Source organism: Rattus rattus, chromosome 5 (assembly GCF_011064425.1).
Source record: "Rattus rattus isolate New Zealand chromosome 5, Rrattus_CSIRO_v1, whole genome shotgun sequence".
Taxonomy (NCBI): domain Eukaryota; kingdom Metazoa; phylum Chordata; class Mammalia; order Rodentia; family Muridae; genus Rattus; species Rattus rattus.
Window position 1 is genome coordinate 9,810,555 of NC_046158.1, and position 22,188 is coordinate 9,832,742.

The 22,188-nt window shown below is 45.5% G+C and overlaps 1 protein-coding gene across 2 annotated transcripts in view; it reads left to right on the forward strand.

Annotated features, from left to right (window-relative positions):
- Positions 1–21,710, forward strand: part of Abo (ABO, alpha 1-3-N-acetylgalactosaminyltransferase and alpha 1-3-galactosyltransferase) — a 29,980-nt gene extending 8,270 nt beyond the window's left edge. Inside the window, exons 1-6 of one of the 2 annotated variants that reach the window (XM_032903014.1) lie at positions 457–565; positions 15,679–15,748; positions 16,369–16,425; positions 17,958–17,993; positions 18,481–18,615; positions 20,622–21,710. In XM_032903014.1, coding sequence (XP_032758905.1) covers positions 547–565; positions 15,679–15,748; positions 16,369–16,425; positions 17,958–17,993; positions 18,481–18,615; positions 20,622–21,309 — 1,005 coding nt within the window. In that variant the 5' untranslated portion in view covers positions 457–546 and the 3' untranslated portion in view covers positions 21,310–21,710. Of the gene's footprint in view, positions 1–456; positions 566–15,678; positions 15,749–16,368; positions 16,453–17,957; positions 17,994–18,480; positions 18,616–20,621 lie in introns of those variants that run through there. The other variant, XR_004387968.1, reaches the window with a different exon arrangement.
- Positions 21,711–22,188: the final 478 nt, after the last annotated feature.

Here is a 22,188-nt window from a genome sequence, read left to right on the forward strand (position 1 = left end):
TCTCTAATAGCCTTGGAAGTACCACCCAGAACAGGGCACTGGCTGGTACCGTGGCCTTTGAGCGCTAGCTCCTCCTCCCTGAAGATACCCTTCAGGTATGGTGTCTGCCTGCCTAGAGGCCCTATCAGACAGAGGACAAAATCTAGGTCACCAGACAGGACCGTGGGGTTGGAGATGCAGAGGGTTGCTGCTGAGTCCTGTGAACTGGAATTGCAGTGCGTAACCAGCCGCTAGAGTTAACGACTTTTCAGGGAGCTGAGGTTCTCTAGGCAGGAACTGCTCAGGTCACTCTGGAGTGGGACCAATGGGGGTAGGAGCACGTCCTGGGTGGGGGTATGTGCCCCAGGATAAAGGACTGAATGCCACAGGCGGGGAGGGGCGGTGCTTCTTGTGCACCACGTGGACCTCTGGAGCAGCCAGCTTGGGCTCTGTTTGCGGAACGCTGGTTAGTAAGAGGCACCGGGTGCTGGAGGGTCTGTGTTCCTGGGCGCTATTCCTCCCTGCCTGTATCCTTCGGGCGTTGAACTCGGGTGCTGCAGCAGAGCAATGAAGGATCTGCGGTTCGGTGAGTGACCCTATCAGGGCTGCGGTAAGCAGCAAGATCTGTTTTACCTGGAAAAGCTTCTGGTTTCCGCAGGGAACTGGGAGTTAAACCCAGAGTGAGCTTAGAGGAAAGGAGAGGGAGAGAGGGGATCCCTGAAAGTCAGGCGAGGACCCTCCCCTACCTGAGGCGCATCAGGCTTTTCTTAATAAGCGTTTTATCGCCTTGAGCACTGACTTAGCCCCATCACACCTTCTGGTGCTTCTGTTTTCCTCACACGGAACATTTTGTATTTCTCTTTGTCCAGATTGCTCATTTTCCAGTCAATTTAGGCTGTCTTGAAATCTCTTCTGCCTCACCATTAATCCAAAACGCTTCAATTTAACCTCAGGTATATATTTTAGACAAGTGCAGAAAGCAGGCGCATTCATCACCAAAATGTCTCAAGAATGGTCTTAAGGCCACTCACCAATGCTCTTCCCTTCTGAAACTTGAGCTGGGCTCTCATGGTTTCTATCGCTCTCAGCTGCTGTCTTCCGTGCTCCTACTCAGATGCACATTAAATCCCCTTAGAGAGTTCAAACGCTTTTCTAGTCTGAAGTTGCAGAGTTCACATTCGGCCAACAACAGCATGGCCAGGCCTGTCACAGCAATACCCCGTTCCCTGGTCTCAGCTTCTGTCTTAGTCACTGTTCTTTCTATTCCTGTGAAGAGACAGCATGACCATAGGAAGTCTGACAAAAGAAAGCATTTCTTTGGGGCTTGCTTACAGTTTCAGAGGCTTATAGTCCATTATCATCATGGTGACACCCATGGCTTTGGAGCAGTATCTGAGAGATTGGGCCTGACATTTGCCTTTGAAACCCCCAGTGACACAGCCACTCCAACAAGGCCTCACCTACTCTAATGAAGCCTCACCACCTAAATCTTCTCAAATAGTGCCCGTCCCTGGTGACTAAAGAGTCAGATACATGAGTCTACGTGGATCATTCTTATTCAAACTACCACAGTCCAGTTTCCCAGATATGATTTATTACGACCATAGAATCCTATACTCTCAACACACACCCATAGTCTTATAGCATGCTACGGTAACTTCATTTTTATTTCGAGGAATAAGGCACTTGTCATTCAGTGCTGGATGGGTGTTGCTGGACAGATGATGGAGCATTGGCAAAGCATTGGCAAAAACCTCCAATGAACAAACAACCCCCACCCTGATTTATACAACATGGAGTCACTCAGAGCAGGACACACAAGATTCCAACAGTCACAGTGTTAGTGCTCAGTCGGCCATGCTGTCCTTGGGTTCACTGATGTGTCAGGAAGCCCTTGGGTTGTGAAGGGGTGAGGCACTCCCTTGTTGCTATGGGAAGGTTTGGAGACACACAGTGGGAAGGCTGAACGGAGCTGTGCTGACCACAAAGTTTTGGAATTAAAGGCCTGCGCCAACATGCCTAACTCTTAATATATTCCTATTTTATATATATATATATATATATATACATATATATATTTGTTTATTATTATCATTCCATTCATTTACATCTCAAATGATATCCCACTTCCTGGTTACTCCTTCACCAATCCCCCATCCCACATCTGCCCTTCCCCCTTCCCTTTGCCTGTATGAGAGTGCTCCCCCACCCATCCACACTCCCCCTCCCAAATGCTGGAGCATCAAGCCTCCCCAGGACCAAGGGCCTTCCCTCCCATTGCTGTCAGGCAAGGCCATCCTCTGCTATATGTGTAACTGGAGCCATGGATTCCTCCAGGTACACTCCTTGGTTGGTGGTCTAGAATCTGGGAGAACTGGGTGGTCAGGCCAGCCCATGTTGTTCTTCCAATGGAGTTGCAATTCCTTTCTGCTCCTCCAGTCCTTCCACCAGCTCCCACACCAGGTTCCCTGAGCTCCTCCTGATGGTTGGCTCCAAGAATCCACATCTGCATTGGTCAGTTGCTGTCTTGACTACCTCAGGTTCCTGTCAGCAAGTGCTTCTTGACCAGAGCAACAGTGTTGGGTTTGGTGTCTGCAGACATGAGGGGTCCCCAGGTAGGGCAGTCCTTGGTTGGCCCTTCCTTCAGTCTCTGTTCCATTTTTTTGTCCCTGTTCTTCCTTTGGATAGGAGCATTTCTGGGTTAAAAACCCTTTGAGATGTATGTCCAGGCGTGGTATAGCTGGGTCCTCAGGTAGTACTATGTCCAATTTTCTGAGGAACTGCGCCAGACTGATTTCCACAATGGTTGTACCAGTTTGCAGTACCACCAGCAATGGAGGAGTGTTCCTCTTTCTCCACATCCTCAGCAGCATCTGCTGTCACCTGTTTGTTTTTTTTTTTTTGGTTCTTTTTTTTCGGAGCTGGGGACCGAACCCAGGGCCTTGCGCTTCCTGGGCAAGCGCTCTACCACTGAGCTAAATCCCCAACCCCCTGAGTTTTTGATCTTAGTCATTCTGACTGGTGTGAGGTGGAATCTCAGGGTTGCTTTGATTTGCATTTCCCTGATGACTAAGGATGTTGAACATCTCTTTAGGTGCTTCTCAGCCATTCGAGATTCCTCAGTTGAGAATTCTTTGTTTAGCTGTGTACTCCATTTTTCATAGGGTTATTTGGTTCTCTGAAGTCTGACTTCTGGAGTTCTTTGTATATATTTGATATTGGCCTTCTGTTGGATGTGGGATTGGTAAAGATCTTTTCCCAATCTGTTGGTTGCCATTTTTTCCTATTGACAGCGTCTTTTGCCTTACAAAAGCTTTGCAGTTTTATAAGGTCCCACTTGTTGACTGGTGATGGGTGTACACGCAAAAGATGCTCCACCGTATAACAAGGACACATGATCCGCTATGTTCATAGCAGCCTTATTTATAATAGCCAGAAGCTGGAAACAACCCAGACGTCCCTCAACAGAGAAATGGATACAGAAAATGTACATTTACACACTGGAGTACTAAGCTTTTAAAAACAATGACTTCATGAAATTCTTAGGCAAATGGATGGAACTAGAAAATATCACTTTGAGTGAGATAACCCAGTTACAAAAGAACACACATGGTATGAACTCACTGATAAGTGGATAGTAGGCAAAAAGCTCAGAATACCCAAGATACAATTCACAGACATTATGAAGCTCAATAAGAAGAAAGACCAAAAGGTGAATGCTTCAGTTCTTCTTAGAAGAGGGAACAATATTCTCAAGGGAGGAAATACAGGACAAAGTGTGGAGCAGGGACTGAAGGAAAGGCCATCCAGAGACTGCCCTACCTAGGGATTCATCCCATATACAGACACCAAACCCAGACAGTATTGCAGATGCCAAGAAGTGCATGCTGACAGGAGCCTGGTAAAGCTCTTTCCTGAGAGGTACTGCTAGAGCCTGACAAATACAGAGACAGATGCTCAAAGCCAACCATTGGACTGAGCATGGGGTCCCCAATGGAGGAGTTAGAGAAATGACTGAAGGAACTGAAGGGGTTTGCAACTCGTTAGAAGAACAGTATCAATGAACCAGACCCCGCACGCCCAGGGCTTCCAGGGCTAAACCACCAACCAGAGTACACATCGAGGGACCCCTGGCTCCAGCCGTATATGTAGCAGAGGATGGCCTTGTTGGACATCAATGGGAGGAGAGGCCCTTGGACCTGAGAAGGCTTGATGCCCCAGTGTAGGAAAATGCCAGAGCGGGGAGGTAAGAGTGGGCGTGGGAGCACCCTCATAGAAACAGGGGGAGGGAGGATGGGATATGGGATTTCCAGAGGGGAAACTGGGAAAGGGCATAACATTTGAAATGTAAATAATAAAATACCCAATAAAAAACCCTTTGAGATGGGTGGGTGTCGCCATTCTTCAACTGGGGGCCATGCCTGTCTGCTGGAGGTGGTCTCTACAGGTCTATCTCCCCCTTCTCTGCTCCCTTTGGCTAAAGTCATCTCCGTTGGCTCCTAGGAGCCTCACGTTTCTCTGGTGTCTGGCACTCTTTGGTGGCTATCTCCAGTTCCTCATCCCCCTGGCTACATACTTTTGTTCTATTTCCTGACCCTTTGTACTTCCCTCACATCTCCTCAAGTTGCTGATACTGCCTCCCTTATTTCCTCCCCCTCCTTTCTCCCTCCATGTTCCCCTTTCCCTCCACCTCCCACAATCGTCCTGGTCCCCCCTCAATGCAGGACTGAACCATCCACCGTCTGGTCTTCCTTCCTTCTATGCTCCATATGCTCTGCGGTATTATGTGAGTGGTATTATGGGCACTGTAAGGTTTTGGGCTAGTATCCGCTTATTAGTGAGTGTATACCATGTGTCTTTTTTGTGTCTGTGATACCTCACTCAGGATGATATTTTCTAGTTCCACCCATTTGTCTGCGAATTTCATGAGTTCATTGTTTTTTTATCGCTGTATAGTACTTCATTGTGTAGATGTACCACATTTTCTGTATCCATTCTACTGTTGAGGGACATCTGGGTTGTTTCCAGATTCTGGCCATTATAAGTAAGGCTGCTATGAACATAGTGGAGCATGTGCCCTTGTTATATGTTAGAGCATCTTTTAAGTATATGCCTAGGAGTGGTATAGCTCAGGAAAAAACTATTTCCAGTTTTCTCAGGAACCTCCAGACTGATTTCCAGAGTGGCTGTACCAGTTTGCAATCCCTCCAGCAATGGAGGAGTGTTCCTCTTTCTCCACATCCTTGCCAACATGTGCTGTCACCTGGGTTCTTTTTATCTTAGCCATTCTGACTGGTGTGAGGTGGAATCTCAGGGTTGTTTTGATTTGCAATTTTCTGATGACTAAAGATATTGAACATTTCATTAAGTGCTTCTCAGCCATTCGAGATTCCTTGGTTGAAAATTCTCTGTTTAGCTCTGTACTCTACTTTTTAATAAGTTTATTTGGTTCTCTGGAGTCTACCTTCTTGAGTTCTTTGAATATTTCTAACACATGTAGGGTTGGTAGATATCGTTTCCCAATCTGTGGGTTGCTGTTTTTTCCTCTTGACAGTGTCCTTTGCTCTGCAGAAGCTTTTCAATTTTATGAGGTCCCATTTGCCGATTGTCGCTTTCAAAACATAAGCCATTGGTGTTCTGCTCAGGAAGTTTTCCCTGTGCCCAATTATTCAAGGCTCTTCCCCACTTTCTCTTCTATTAGTTTGCGTGTATCTGGTTTTATGTGGAGGTCCTTGATCCACTTGGGCTTGAGCTTTATACAAGGAGATAAGAATGGGTCGATTTGCATTCTTCTATGTGCAGACTTCCAGCAGAACCAGCACCATTTGTTGAAAATGCTGTGTTTTTTCCCCACTGGGTGGATTTAGCTTCTTTGACAAAGATCAAGTGACCATAGGTGTGTGGGTTCATTTCTGGGTCTTCAGTTCTGTTCCATTGATCTACCTGCCTGTCTCTGTGCTAACACCATGTCATTTTTATCACTACTGCTCTATAGTATAGCTTGTGGTCAGGGATGGTGATTCCCCCAGAAGTTCTTTTATTGCTGAGAATAGTTTTTGCTCTCCTGGGTTTTTTGTTATTCCAAATGAATTTTAGAATTGCCTTTTCTAACTCTATGAAGAATTGAGTTGGAATTTTGATGGGGGTTTCATTAAATCTGTAGATTGCTTTTGGTGAGATGATATTTAATTATAGTAAATATTTTTACTATGTTAATCCATGAGCATGGAAGACCTTTCCATCTTCTGAGGCCTTCTTTGATTTATTTTTTTCAGGGATTTGAAGTTCTTGTCATACAGATCTTTCACCAAGATCAAACCAAGATACTTTATATTATTTGTGACTATTGTGAAGGGTGCTGTTTCCCCAATTTCTTTCTCAGCCCTTTTATCCTTTTAGTAGAGTAAGGCCACTGATTTGTTTGACTTAATTTTATATCCATCCACTTTGCTGAAGTTGTTTATCAACTGTAGGAGCTCTCTGGTAGAATTTTGAGGGTAACTTATGAATACTACCATATCATCTGCAGATAGTCATATCTTGACGTCCTCCCCCAAATTTGTATCCCTTTGATCTCTTTTTGTTGTCTATTTGCTCTGGTTAGGATTTCCAGTACTTTATTGAATAGGGAGGGAGAGAATGGGCAGCTTTGTCTAGTCCCTGATTTTAGTGGGATTGCTTTAAGTTTCTCTCCATTTAGCTTGATGTTGGCTATTGGTTTGCTGTATATTGTTTTTATCATAGTTAGGTATGCACCTTGAATTCCTGATCTCTCCAATACTTTTTTAAAAAAAGATTTATTCATTTATTATATATAAGTACATTATAGCTGTCTTCAGATACACCAGAAGAGGGCATTGGATCTCTTTACAGATGGTCGTGAGCCACCATGTGGTTGCTGGGAATTGAACTCAGGACCTCTGGAAGAGCAGTCAGTGCTCTTAACTGCTGAGCCATCTCTCCAGCCCCCTCTCCAATACTTTTAACATGAATGGGTGTTGAATTTTGTCACATGTTTTCTCAGCATCTAAGGAGATGATCATGTGGTTTTTTTCTTTGTGTTTGTTTATATAGTGGGTTACATTGATGGATTTCTGTATATTGAACCATCCCTACATTCCTGGGTTGAAGCCTACTTGATTATGGTGGATGATCGTTTTGATGTGTTCTTGGATTCGGTTTGTGAGAATTTTATTGAGTATTTTTGCATCGATATTCATAAGGGAAATTGGTCTGTAGTTCTCTTTCTTTGATTTTTTTTTTTTTGTGGTTTAGGTATCAGTGTAACTGTGGCTTGATAGAAAGAATTGAGTAGTGTTCCTTCTGTTTATATTTTATGGAATAATTTGAGGAGTATTGATATTAGATCTTCTTTGAAGATCTGATAGAATTCTGCACTAAAACCATTTGACCCTGGACTTTTTTTGGTTGGGATCCTTTTAATGACTGCTTCAATTTCCTTGGGGGTTATGGGGCTGTTTAGATGATTTATCTGATCCTGATTTTAAACTTTGGTACCTTTTATCTGTCTAGGAAATCATCCATTTCATCTAGGTTTTCCAGTTTTGTTGATTATAAACTTTTGTAGTAGGGTCTGATTGTTTTTAATTTCCTCAGTTTCTGTTGTTATGTCTCCTTTTTTTTTTTATTCCTAATTTTGTTAATTCGGACACTGTTTCTGTGTCCTCTGGTTAGTCTGACTAAGGGTTTATCTATCTTGTTGATTTTCTCAAAGAACTAGCTCCTAGTTTTGTTGATATTTTTGTATAGTTCTTTTTATTTTTAGTTTGTTGATTATAGCCCTGAGTTTGATTATTTCTTGTCATCTACTCCTCTTGGGTGTATTTGCTTCATTTTGTTCTAGAGCTTTCATGTGTGCTGTCAAGCTGCTAATGTATGCTCTCTCCAGTCTCTTTGTGGAGGCACTCAGAGCCATGAGTGAAAAGCACTGCTTTCATTGTGTCCCATAAGTTTTGGTATTTTGTGCTTTCATTTTCACTACATTCTAAAAGTCTGTATTCTCTTTATTTCCTCCCTGACCAAATTATCATTGAGTAGACAGTTGTTTGGCTTCCACGTATATGTGGGTTTTCTGTTGTTTTGTTGCTATTGAAGACTAGCCTTAGTCCGTGGTGTCCAATAGAATACATAGGATTAATTCAGTGTTCTTGTATCTGTTGAGGAGTTTCGTGACCAATTATATGGTCAGTTTTGGAGAACATTCCATGAGGTGCTGAGAAGAAGGTATATTCTTTTGTTTTAAGATGAAATCTTCTGTAGAAGTTCTGTAGAATCCATTTGGTTCATAACTTAGTTTCACTGTGTCTTTGTTTAGTTTCTGTTTCCGTGAACTGTGCATTGGTAAGAATGGGGTGTTGAAATCTCCTACTATTATTAATGAGGTTCAGTATGTGCTTTGAGGTTTAGTAACATTTCTTTTACAAGTCTGGGTCTCCTTGCATTTGGGCCTAGGTGCTCAGAATTGAGAGTTCATCTTGGTGGAGTCTTTTCTTTGATGAGTATGTAGTGCCTGCCATCTTTTTCTGACAACTTTTGCTTGAAAGACTATTTTGTTGGAAATTAGAATGGCTACTCCAGCTTTTTTCTTGTGACCATTTGCTTGGGAAAAAATTTCCCATCCTTTTATTCTGAGGTAATGTCTATCTTTGACTCTGAGGTGTGTTTCGTGTATGCAGCAAAATTCCGGATCCTGTTTACATATCCAGTCTGTTACACTATTCTTTTTTTAGTATTATTTAAAGAATACTTTATTAGTTTTTGTATCAAACCCACATAGATAAGACCTTGCATATTTAGTACAGTTTGTCACCCCTGTACAAATGGAAAAAATTAAGTTCAACATTTCTAGACCAATATGACTGTTAATTTCTGTACAATGCCAGCTCAACACAGTAAACTGGGGTACTTTTTTCCAAATTTGACAGCACAGCTAAAGTTTCCAAAAATTAAAAAAAAATATATTTATATAAAATCAATGATAGCAGTGTGTTGTGCATCAACAGCAGCTACAGCTTTTCCAGGTTCTGCAGTCTTTTGAACAAAATTGTAGAGACATCCAGCACACTCCATTAAAAAAAGTAAAAAACAAAACCCCAGAAAACAGCATAGTTCTGTTACTCTTGTGGTACCTGGCACCATTTTTTCTTAACATTAGCTTCTCAATTGTCATCTGGAAAGAACACATTCTGAAGAACATCATTAAAAACAGGTCTGATGGGGTTGGGGATTTAGCTCAGTGGTAGAGCGCTTGCCTAGGAAGCGCAAGGCCCTGGGTTCGGTCCCCAGCTCCGAAAAAAGAACCAAAAAAAAAAAAAAAAAAAAAAACAGGTCTGATAAAGCACGGTCACTACTACGTATCATGAAGTAGGTACAAACTATTTTACATTCACAGGGGTATGGGACAGTACTGTCCACCATCTATAATACTAGAGCATACAGTTTAAAAGGCATACCCTATGCCTTTGTTTTGGGGAATTGAGTCCATTGATATTGAGAGATATTAGGGACAAATGATTGTTGCTTCCTGTTCCTTTTGTTGTTAGAGGTGGAATTATGTTTGTGTTTTTATCTTCTTCTTCTTCTTTTTTTTTTTTTTTTTGTGAAGAATTTCTTGCCTTTTCTTGGATGTAGTTTCTCTCCATGTGTTGGACTTTTCCTTCTGTTATCCTCTGTAGGGCTAGATTTGAGGAAAGATATTTTTTAAATTTGGTTTTGTCTTGGAATACCTTGGTTTCTCCATCTATGGTTATTTTAAATTTTGCTGGGTATAGTAGCCTGGGCTGCCATTTTTGTTCTCTTAGAGTGCTCAGGTCTTCTGGCTTAGAGTCTCTGGTGAGAAGTCTGGTGTAATTCTGGTAGGTCTGCTTTTATATGTTACTTGTCCTTTTTCCCTTATTGCTTTTAATATTCTTTCTTTGTTTTGTGCATTTGGTGTTTTAATTATTATGTGACGGGAGGAATTTCTTTTCTGTCCAGTTGGAGTTCTGCAGGCTTCTTGTATGTTCATGGGCATCTCTTTCTTTAGGTTAGGGAAGTTTTCTTCTATGCTTTTGTTGAAGATGTTTGCTGGCCCTTTAAGTTGGAAATCTTCACTTTATTCTATATCTACTATTATTGGCTTTGGTCTTTTCATTGTGTCCTGGGTTTCTTGCATGTTTTGAGATAGGAACATTTTGCTTTTTGTATTTTCCTTGACTGTTGTTGTGTTGATGTCCTTTAGTGTATCTTCTGTACCTGAGAATCTTTCTTCTTTCTCTTGTATTCTCTTGGTGATGCTTGCATCTGTGACCCCCATTTTCATGCCTAGGATTTCCATCTCCAGGGATTTCTTCCTTTGAGCTTCCTTTAATGATTCTATTTCCATTTTTAGATCTTTGAACAGTTTTGTTCATTTCCTTCACCTGTTTGTGTTCTCCTGTAACTCTTTAAGTGATTTATGTGTTTCCTTTTTAAGGGCTTCTACTTGTTTACTGTGTTCTCCTAAATTTCTTTAAGAGAGAACACAATTTTAATTTCTTTCCACACTCTCTTTATGTCCTTCTTAAATTCCTCTATCAACTTCATGAAATGAGAATTAAGATCTGAATCTTGATTTATAGGTGTGTTGGGATATCTAGAGCTTGCTGTGGTGGGAGAACTGGGTTCTGATGTTGCCAAGTCAAATTGGTTCTGTTGCTTATGTTCTTACGCTTGTCTTTCACCATCTGGTTATTTCTGGTGTTTTCTGGCCTTACTGTCTCTGACTGGAGCCTCCCCTTCCTGTGATCCTGCAATCCTGTGATCCTGCGATCTTGGATCTGTCAGAATACCTGGGGAGTAGAGCTGCAAGTGTGGGCTGTGTGTCATCCGGTCCAGCACCTGGGCTCTGTCCCGGCACAGGTGGGAACAGAAATGCCCCATATATTCTTAATGTACAGTAAGTGTTTAGAAAGCAGATATATCACTGAGAAAGTGTTCCTGCTCCCACAGCATGCCTTGTTCCTGGAGGCTAGACATCCGAAGTCCATGTTGATTGCAATTATCTCCCTACTTTCTGATTATGCACCTGGGGTCACATCTGGGCTTTCAGGCTTCAGTGTCACGGTCAGACTCATATTTTTTTTCTGAGCATTTTCTATGAGCATTGGTGCTCCTCTTTCATTTTGATTTTATTCATTAATCTCTCATGAATTTTTGTTTGTTTTTGTTTTTTTTTTCCAGCAGGATTTCTCTGTGTAACAGCCCTGGCTGTCCAAGAACTCACTTTAGAGTTCAGGCTGTTCTCGAGCTCCGAGACCCAACTGTCTCTGCCTCCTGAGTGCTGGGAATAAAGGTGTAAGTCACCACTACCTGGCTCGTTTCTCAATATCTGATCAGCCACTACTTTTCTGATTTTACTAATTTTTTCAGAGAATTAATATTGGGACTTTTGATTTTGTCTTTGTTTCTTTCTGGCTTATTGAGTGTTGCTCTCATCTTTATTATCTGTTTCCTTTACTTTTGGTATAATTTTTACACTTTTCTGTTTGTGGTGTCATCAGAAGTGAGCTTGGCTGTTCTGTGTGCACCCACACTGCCATTCACTCACACATTCACATGCATACACACACACACACACACACACACACACACACACACACACACCCCTTTCTTAAAAACCACTGACTGAATATTTCAGCATGGATGGTGAAGGGCTCATGAAGCCCCACCTCTGCCTAATGGTAACTCACAGCTGTGGGGAGGGAAGAGTCCACTTTCTTGAGGAAGACAGCCCGGAGAAGCTACTCATGCTCCCATAGACGATCCTACATCCAAGAGCATACAGGTAGTACTAAGTGGACTTAGTGGGTTTTTAAAGAAACACACTTGTGTGGAAAGTGGCTAAGGGCAGCAGGAGGGGATTAGAGGAAGAGACTTTTCTTCTGTTTTCTTGATCCTGAGTCACTGTCCGCCCCAGACTTTTAGCTTGGCTATAGCCACTCACCTCTGTTTTCTCTTGTCTGTGTCTATTTTCTCAGCTTTGTTAATTTTGCCATAAATGTTTATCTATGGTGTCAGTGTCGTGAACGTTCATTTATTTATGTTACAGTGTGTCATCACTTCTTTCAAATCAACAAGAAAGAATGTCCCTCTGGCCTTAAATTAAGCTGCGCACCTGCTGTTCATTTTCTCAGTTTCTTCTCTGCAGGCTCCTGACAGCTGGCTTCTCCGCTCTGTGGTGTGGCCTCAGTTTCCCTGATCCTCTGTACTTCTGTTTTCATGTCTCATCTCTACGTGTGACAGGCTCAGCGACTACGTCAGCTGAACAAGGTTTCATGAACCAAAGTCAATGCATAAATTGGTTTTATTAGTATGATACTTTTAAAAGTTATTAAACATCAAATGAAAATAGTATCATTTTCAGTAACATCTGAAGACAAGAGTGGTTAGTGACAAACTAATGCCTATACATTGAATATTGGTTACAGAACTGAATACGGTCACCCCATGCATAGGTGGGAAGATCTAATGTTGCTAAGCTGCCTTCTGCCTAGGCTGCATCACACCATGCAAAACTCCAGGGAAATTTGTATAGAAATCAACAAACTGACTCTAAACCTTAAATGAAAATTCAAAGGTTGAAAATAGACAGAGAGTCAAAGGTTTCAAAATATTTGTAAAAGCAAAAGCATAGCTGGAGGAATTGCCCTTCAGGTTATATCACACGGCCACAGTTGTCCCTGCAGGTTGGGTCAGGGTAGACTACAGTTCCATAGACTGGATGCATAGTCCAATCTTGGCCCCACACACTGGTCAAGTGGTTTTAGGTTTAAAGATTTAATTTTATTACTTTAAAATTATGTGGCTGTGGATGTGTCTGTCTGTGGCTATGCGCACAGGCAGACCCTCTTGGAGCTGGAATTATGGAGACTGTTTGCCACCTGAGAGGGTGATGAGAGTTGAATTTGGGTCCTCAGCTATGCAATGTGCTCTCTGAACTGCTGAGCTGTCTCGTCAACTTGATTGCTTAGAGAAAATAGTTTTTCTTATTTTAGATTTACTTTTTATTGTTTGAGGATTTCATACATGCATATACATGTTTTGATCAAATCAACCGCTTATCCCTCTAGCTCCTCCTCTCTTCCCCTCCTACCACCTGCAGCATATTCCACATAAGATTCCACACAAATGTGGTTCTTTTAAAACCCACTAAGTCCACTTAGTACCACTTGTATGTGCCTGGATGTAGGGTCAGCTATGGGAGCATGAGTAGCTTCTCAGGGGCTGTCTTCCTGAAGAAAGAGGACTCTTCCCTTCCCACAGTTGTGAGTTGTAAATGGCTCCTTAGGTAGAGGTGGGCCTTTGTGAACCCTTCAGAATCCATGCTGGGATTTTCAGTCAGTGGTTTTTAAGAAAGGTGTAGGGTGTGTGTGTGTGTGTGTGTGTGTGTGTGTGTGTGTGTGTGTGTGTCTGTGCCTATGAGTGCCAGTACAAGGTATCAGGTGTCCTCCGTTATCACTTTCTAGTGATTCCTTTGAGGTAGGGTCTCTCTCTATCTTGAGACTCAGGTTTCTCAATTAGGCTGGAAGGCAACGAACCCCAGTGATTCTCCAAGAATTCACATGACCTAGTGGTGAGTCTCAGCAGCATTGTGTTATATAAGCAGTCAGACAAGGCAGCACATGTGTCCCATGCCTACTATGTAGATGAGAAAGGAAATGTAGGGTCATAGACAGCAAGGGGGGTTGTTCAAAGTTTATCAAACTTTATCTAAAATGGGCACATTTTATTAGATAGAAATTATACTCCAAAGAAGTTTTTTTTTTTTTTTTTTTTTTTTTTTTTGGTTCTTTTTTCAGAGCTGGGGACCAACCCAGGGCCTTGTGCTTCCTATGCAAGCGCTGTACCACTGAGCTAAATCCCCAACCCCCAAAGAAGTTTTTTTTTAAATTTTTATTTTTAAGCTGGTGGCTCATATCTTCAGGAGGCAGAGACAGGTGGACCTCTCTGAGTTTGAGGCCAGCCTGCTCTGTAGGGTAAGTTCCAGAACAGCCAGGGCTATATAAAGAAGCCCTGTCTCAAACAATCATGAAGAAAGTGCTTTTTTCATCTTTTATTTTTACTTTATTTGTGTGTGTGTTTTGCCTGCATATATGTGTACCGTGTGTGTTCAGTGCCTGTGGAGGCCAGAAGAGGGCATTGGATACTGTGGGACTGGACTGAATGACAGTCGTGAGCTGACAGGTGGATGTGAACCTTGGTCCTCTGGAAGAGCAGTCCGTGCTCTTAACAGTAGAGCCATCTCTTCACTCCAGAAATTAAAAAGGAGCAACTATTTCAAAAATGGACAAAAACTCCTGTCAGTTAGATTTCTCTACAGCTAAACTAGTAACTGTACAGGGGGGTGGGGTGGGCAGAACATAATGAGAACAAATAAAGTTTAAATGTTGCCTTCTCATTCTATGATTCTAGGATCCTTTAGAAATCAGGGGTTCTGGGCTCAGTCATTAAAGGCTAGACTCATAGCCAAAAATATAAGAAATCAGGGGTTCCATTATGAGGGGATTTGGAGACGTGGAGAGAAAATCTAAGAAGTGACAAATGAGATGACTCGGGGGGTAAAGGTCGTTTTGGCCAAATGTGATGACCTGAGTTCAATCCCTAGAACTCACATCATAAAAGGAGAAATACGACCCCCTCCCCCCACACAACTTGTCCTCTGACCTCTCTGTGCTCTGTTTCATTCACAGGAGTGCACACACACACACACACACACACACACACACATACACTAAATAAATACAAAAATGTTTAATACAAATTACCACATCGGGTAGGTGAAAAGGGAAAGTTGCTGGCTGGGATGGGACATGTCCTGGGAGTGTGGGTGCCCATGAAGGTCAGAGGACAACCATGGGTATCCATCCTTGCCTTGTGTTTGTTTGAGGCAGGTTCTCTTCTCTTCTTCCTCACTGTATACGCCAGGCTAACTGGCCTGTGAGCTCTCATGAATTTTCCCATTTTCTTTTCCCACCTCATCGTAGGAGTGTTGGGACTACTCGATGTCTGGTATTTACATAGGCTCTGGGGATACGAACGAGGTCCTCATGCTTGTGTGGCTGTGGCAAAAACTTCACCCACAGAGCCTTCTCCAGAGCTGGCCTATGAATCTATTTATATGTGTGTCTTTTAGGACTATGTGGACTTGATTATGAGAACACATAACGTCGAGAGACATCAAAATCATCTGAGGTGTTGGGGGCATAGGTCAGTGGTAGAACTCTTACCTAGTACACATCATCTCTGGGTTTCAACCTTCACACGTCAGAGAATTTCACTAGAATGAGGAGTTGCTGTCCCTGTGTATGGGGTCAGAGGGGAACTGGTCCTAGCTTCCTGTAAAGGAGCCAGCAGTGACAACAAGGTATTCATTTTGGTTTATTTCAGTTGACCATGGAGGGAGTGCTCAGAGTCATGAGGATGTGAGGGCCCAAGGGGACCCCAAAGACTTAGGGGAACAGCTGCAGTCACGAGTGGGAAGTGATAACCTTCTTTCCTCTCTGTGCTCAGTGGTGCTGGAGCTCTAGCCAGAACTGGGGCTGCCTGAGATACAGTGGTGGCTGCAGGGTACGGACGACCTCTGAATCTCAGGACAGGCCTGGAGGGGGGTCAGGGCTGAGAAGCCAGTGAGTAACCGGATCCTGTTCTGCAGTTTTACAGGAAGACCGAAATGCTACTCCCTTCATCTTGGAATCCTTCCCCTCACGGTGCTCGTCTTAGTCTTTTTTTGGTAAGAAGCCAGTTTGGTAAGGAACAGCTGAGACCCTGATGGGGACAGTGAGCTGCATGCATTTCTACTACCACAGCAATGACGAGGGTGCTCTTGGCTTGGCACCCACAGAGGCATGACCAGCTTTGCTTGTCCACATAGTGAAGCCTCTGATCCCCCAAAGGGGAATGGGGCTGGACACCCAGTCTTTTGGTTAACTCTGAGGGTGGGCCTTGGGGAAAGAGAGGAGGGCAGGCCTGGTGGAGTTCAGCCCTCTCTCAATGTAAATGGTCCATGAACCCTCAGAGAGCAAGACACTGTCATGTCTACTGGGGCTTCTGTAGACACAGCCAAGGAATACTCTTTGATATGGTCTTGGGTTGTAGGTGTCTGGCATGGAGTCGGGGCCGTCTGCAGCACCAGAGTTGTCCCTGTGCAGACCTTGCTCCCGGGCACCTCCTCTTGCCGTCTTTTCTTCCAGTGGGGTCAGCTTGCTTTTCCCTGTTACCTGGCTCTGTAACTCCACTGGGATCTTCTGTGCTCACTCTGCTGGATTCAGTGGTGCATTTGGAGGGAGGGACAGAGAGCTGGTGTCAGGTCTGTATCCTGAACAGCAGCCCCTGTGCATATCCTTCCCACAGCTTCGTGTGCCTGAGCCTCAGAAGCCAGGAATGGGGGTACCCAGGAGCTGTGACCAGGTGAGTAGGCATTGAGACACACACAGACACACACACAGACACACAGATGCACATATGTGTATGTGTCATGTCTGTATGTGTGTATGTGTCATATGTATGTATGTATGTGTGATCATGGGTAGGGGGATAGATTACTGGCTGGATGAAGTTTTTGGTCCATGGTGCCTTTGCGTCTGCAGTTTCTGCTGCCCCCTGCTGTCTTAAATGGGCATCTGTGTTCTCTGATTTCAGCCTCCTCCTCCCTCTGTACCTGCCTGGGCAGCTCCAAGAGCTTCTGCTCCTCACCCACCTTCCCAGCAGCCGGCTGAGTGCAATGCCTTTTCCCTTCTACAACCAGACCCACGTTGGAGACCCTCTCCATCCCACCAATTCCAGACCCTGTCAGTCTGTCTTTTGGGAAGGCATCCCCTGGCTTTGCCTGCTTTCCCGAGCCTTCTGTGGCCTTGCACCAGCCACATGCTTGTCTGTATTAAGCCTGCTTTCCTTCTAGTAGCTAATGATCCTTCAGAACAGAAGGTAGGAGGATTTCTGAGATTGGATCCACCCTGTTGACACTCTCCAGCAGCCAGTCCCTCCGTGTTCCCTCCAAGCCAAGCATGCTGTTGAACTGGGGCTCTGGCCTTGGTTTTTGTCTATGCTGTGCTTCCAAGTAGACTACACAGCCTCCCTACTACCCTACATTCTTACTCCCACCAGTTCCCTCTTGTGTCAGCTTTACACTCTGCAAAGCACTCACCTTCATTTGTCTTGGGACACAGTTCCACCTTTTATGGCAGTCTCTCTAGAGGTCCCTGGTTTTAAGTGTGTGAGTGTGTTGCCTGCCTTTATGTCTGTATACCACATTTATGTCAGTGCCCAAAGAGGCCAGAAAAGGGCCCATGGTCCCCTGGAACTGGAATCAGACTGCTGTGGGTCTCCAGGTGAATGCTGGGAACTGAACTCAGCAATTCTGCAAAAGTAGCCAGGGCTCTTACTGCCGAGCACCATTCTAGCCCTGCTCTCTGGTTTGCACACCATCATAGGGCATGCAGCTTGCTAGCAGAAGTGGTTTTCGTCCCTTGGGGATTGACATCTTTTGTGGGGACAGCTCAGTGCCATACATTGGCCCAGGCCCTTTGTGGAATCACTTTACACGGATGACAGGACTGGTTCCTGACAAAGACAGAGAGCCAGGACCTGTGCCACCAGCAGGGACAGGACCAAGGCAGGCTGCAGGCCCAGGGGGTGCTCAGCATCTCCCAGGGATAGGTGTGTTCAGTTTCATCCAGCTTGTGAATTAAAGTAGTCCTTAGATCGCCCAGCCTTCAGCAGGGTGGGCGCTGAGACGTGTCCAGTGATTTCCTCTTTCTACCTTCTGTCAAGGAAGACTGTGATCTTCCTGCTTTGGTTCATCCTTGGATCCCAGGATCATGAGCAGACAGGGTGGGTTGCTTACCACTGCTCATGTAGGTCTGTTGCCTGGTGCATGGCAGCCAGTGACATGCATCCCATAACCTTCCTGTCAACTTGGGTTCTGCTGTTTTCTTTTTCAGGAAGGCCTATCCCCAGCCACGGGTGCTGACACCCACGTGAGTAGATTTAGTCACTGCATGTGTAGAGCAGGAGTCCTAAAGGACGATGTGCTTGCCCCGGGGAATAGTTCAGTAGCATAACTGAAGGCCTGAGTTAGTCTCAGGAAAAAATTAAACTCAGGAAAAGCCCAAAGACCTGATTATAATTCTCCTTGACCAACTTTCATCAGCTGTCTTAGGGTTGTTTGATTCAGGTCTGGGGCCCAGATTATCTTCTGTCTCTTCTTTCACATTTGGGCTCCTGCTGCTTATTTTCTGTTTCCGTCATCAGGGATTTTCAAGGCTGTGGAGGGAGATGTGGTGATGGTAAACCCAGTGGCCTTTATGGCTGCGGTGGGGATAGTGAGAATCGCTGCTGCTTGGTTGGCACAACCCCATTCTGGGTGGGTGACCAGCCTTGGGGGCAGCTGCGGGTGTGGGATCTGAGACGGGTCCCTGCAGCCATGTTTGGTCACATCTTCCCGGTGGCTCTCTCCTCATGTAGTAGGACAGATGTTCTTGTCTTGACTCCTTGGCTGGCTCCCATCGTCTGGGAGGGGACCTTCAACATTGACATACTGAACGAGCAGTTCAGGCTTCGGAATACCACGATCGGACTGACTGTGTTTGCCATCAAAAAGTAAGCATCTTGGGATGGGGAGATGGATAGTGGGAAAAGCACTTGCCTCAGGTACATGAGGACATGAGTTTTATCCCTAACACCCATGAAAAAGCTGGGAATGGTGGCAGCACCTGTAATCTCAGCTGTGGGGAGAGGGGAGAGACAAGTGGATCCAGCCTACTTGTTGGACAGGCTATCCAAACAGTGAGCTTTAGAGTCAATGAAGGGACCCTGTCTGAAGAACAGATAAGATGGATGACAAAAGATACCCAAAGTCAACTTCTGGCCTTTACACATGCACGCAGGCAGGTAAACATGAGAATATACAATACATGAGCGCCCTCACATATGCACACACAATGGTCAAGTGGAGGCACAGTATATCAACCTCCGCGCTTGTATTTAGGATGAAGCAGGGGAGGGGTTTGTTCACTCTGCCACCTTCCTGAGCTCTGGTGGGCCAACAGGTGAAGGAAGCCGTCTCTGCCTCTTCCCAGAGCCTCAGGCCAGCTGCCCTTCCTGCTGTGCTATAAGCCAGGTGCCATTCGCATCCCTCAGGCTCCACGTTGGTCTCTTCATCCATAGAGCTGGCAGGAAAGGACAGGAGGCCAGCAGAGCAATGGCCACCAATGTGCCCTCAGATGCAGGACAAGGTGGACATCAAGGGTTGGGGTGAAACATTTAACTTTCTCAGCCTTGGGGACCGTGGGTAGACCTGTGAAGCCCTGAGACGCCGGGTCAGGCTGACTTTAGGCCACAGGCAAGACCTGTGCCCTGTGGGAAGCAGGACAGGGCAGCATTACAGTGTGGAAGGCTGTGGGTGCTGAGAGAAGCCATTCGTGCACATGAGAAAGACATTGTGCTTCCCTGCAGTGCTGGGTGAGACCCAAGGATAGTTCTGAGTCCTTTGAACTAAACAGACTTGAGAGATGTTTAGGGATTGGTTGGAGGGACCTTAGGAACCTTGCGAATGTCTGGAGCGCCTAGGAACCAAGGACTTCTTAGTAAGAAGACACAAGCACAACCTTCTTTGGGTGCTGCTGAGTACCTCAGCAAGAACCCTGCCAGGTGTGGGTAGCTGCTTTGTCTGTGGAAAGAAGGCCTCTGAAGGGATTAGCTGGGAACCCCACGGTCACCTGTATGCAGGGAAAACTGCTACTTGCTTATTTCTGGCATTTAAGTGGGGGCTTTGCACATTTGCCAGGTGGGGACACATGGTCCTGGGGGTCATCCAGAGAGGGGCAGCCATATGAAGCAGGTGAAATCTTGGGCTGGGAGATGACTTAGAACCTGGGATCTAAGGCTTTTTTCCTTGGACCTAGGGTTTGTTTTAGGCTTGCCCTTGTTTCATGGGTGCCTTTCACCCTTTTCCAGTCTACCCTGTGAGACCAATTCTTGTTCTGGTGGAGTTCATGGGGGAAGACTCTCAGGAACGTATGTGAGTTACCCAGTGCCTTTTCTGAAGGTACCATACATCTTCTGAGGAGGAAGGTCTGGGATATGGAGACCTGTTGCTCTCCTGAGACAAGTCCCTGCAACATGCCACAGAGGAGGGGGTGCAGGTTCTGGCCCTTAAGTATCCATTCAGTTCCACTGGGGATTGAAGTGGGTCTCTATGAGTAGAGGCTCTGCTCAGGGCGATGCAAGTGTATGAGGCGTGGTGGGTACTGGGATGGAGCTGTCATTGTGGGAGGGTGTTTGTGGCAGACTCACAGAGAGGTGGCTTGCCACAGAGTTGCCAAGACAACAGATACCTGTGGCAGATATGCCTGGAACTCCAGTTGAGGAATCAGCCCTGCTGCCTGGCTTAAGGCTTCCAGGTTTCTAGCTCAGTGTTCCTTGTTAAGACGGTGCTGATGTTCCAACCTTCTGCAGCAAACGAGGGTTAGAACAGCAGTGTAGCCAGGACAGAGGAAGGATCAAACCTCCAGGTAGCCATGGTTTCCACGGCCTGCCGCTATGCACCGATAAGTTTTGTTTTAGCTGGGTTAAACCTCTCTGTACCCCCATGTCCTCCCTCACAGGTATGTGGTGTTCCTGAAGCTCTTCCTGGAGACGGCAGAGCAGCACTTCATGGTGGGACACAAGGTCATCTACTATGTGTTCACTGACCGGCCAGCTGATGTCCCACAGGTGCCCCTGGGCGCAGGACGGCGGCTGGTGGTGCTAACTGTGCGCAACTACACCCGCTGGCAGGACGTGTCCATGCACAGGATGGAGGTGATCAGCCACTTCTCAGAGCAGCGCTTTCAGCATGAGGTGGACTACCTCGTGTGTGCAGATGTGGACATGAAGTTCAGGGACCACGTGGGTGTGGAGATCCTCTCAGCGCTCTTTGGCACCCTGCATCCTGGCTTCTACCGTAGCCGACGAGAGTCCTTTACCTATGAGCGCCGGCCACAGTCCCAGGCCTACATCCCCTGGGACCAGGGTGACTTTTACTATATGGGAGCCTTCTTTGGGGGGTCAGTGCTGGAGGTGCACCATCTCACCAAGGCCTGCCACCAGGCTATGCTGGAGGACCAGGCCAATGGCATTGAGGCCGTGTGGCATGATGAGAGCCATTTGAACAAGTACCTGCTATACCATAAGCCGACAAAGGTGCTGTCCCCAGAGTACATGTGGGACCAGCAGCTGCTGGGCTGGCCCTCCATCATGAAGAAGCTGAGATATGTGGCCGTGCCCAAGAACCATCAGGCGATCAGGAACTGATAGCTGAATCCCTGTTGGAGAGGCCAGGCCCGTAGCCAGGGGCACTCCAGCCTGTGCTGGAACTGAAAAGATTTGAGAGACAATTGTCACCCTCTATCCCACCTCAGAGTCCAGCAGGCCCAGTGTCACTTGGCTTACCACCCACTTGAGTCCTGGAGTGGCAACCATCTTCAGCTCCACTGTGTGTCCCTGAGCTCCTTGCATTGAGTGGCATGGTATATGGAATCTTCAGAACACGGAGAGACTCTGTTACATAGTTAACTGAGGGCTGGTGCATCCTCCCTCGGGCTTGGTGCTTCCTCTTCAGGGAGGCTTGACAGAGGACCCGTGCCCATAGGAACAGGCAGGAGCGCAGGGAGAGTCAGCCTGCAGTCGACAGAGGTGCTTAGCTCCCGTTCAGCTCATTCAGGGCAGATCACCCCTAATTTTTGGTTTATTTGGGAATAACTATTTATCCATTTCCTGGAATAAATGCATTTCTAGGCGATATAGGAAGTTTTTTGTTTCCTTTTTTCTTTTCGTGAGGTCCTTGGGATTGAACCTCATGGATGCTGGTCAGGTATGGTATCACTGAGGTGCTTTCCCTCGAGACTCCATATTAGAGGCACATGCTGACTGAACGTGCTGAGTCCACACCCACATGATCACTGAACATCTCCACACCCCAGGTAACCCAGCATTTCTATACTCTAGCCTTCATTTAAAGTCTCCAATATAAAGGGATTGTAACTTTTTTCTTTTGTAGTGTTGCTATGAGACTCAGTTCCCAGCCTCAAAATTTACATTTTTAGGGGGCTGTGGTGGGGTATCGCTGCTTGGTTCAAGCTGGTTTCAGCCTTACTGTGATGGCCTTTGAGCTCCTGATCCTCCTGCCTCTGC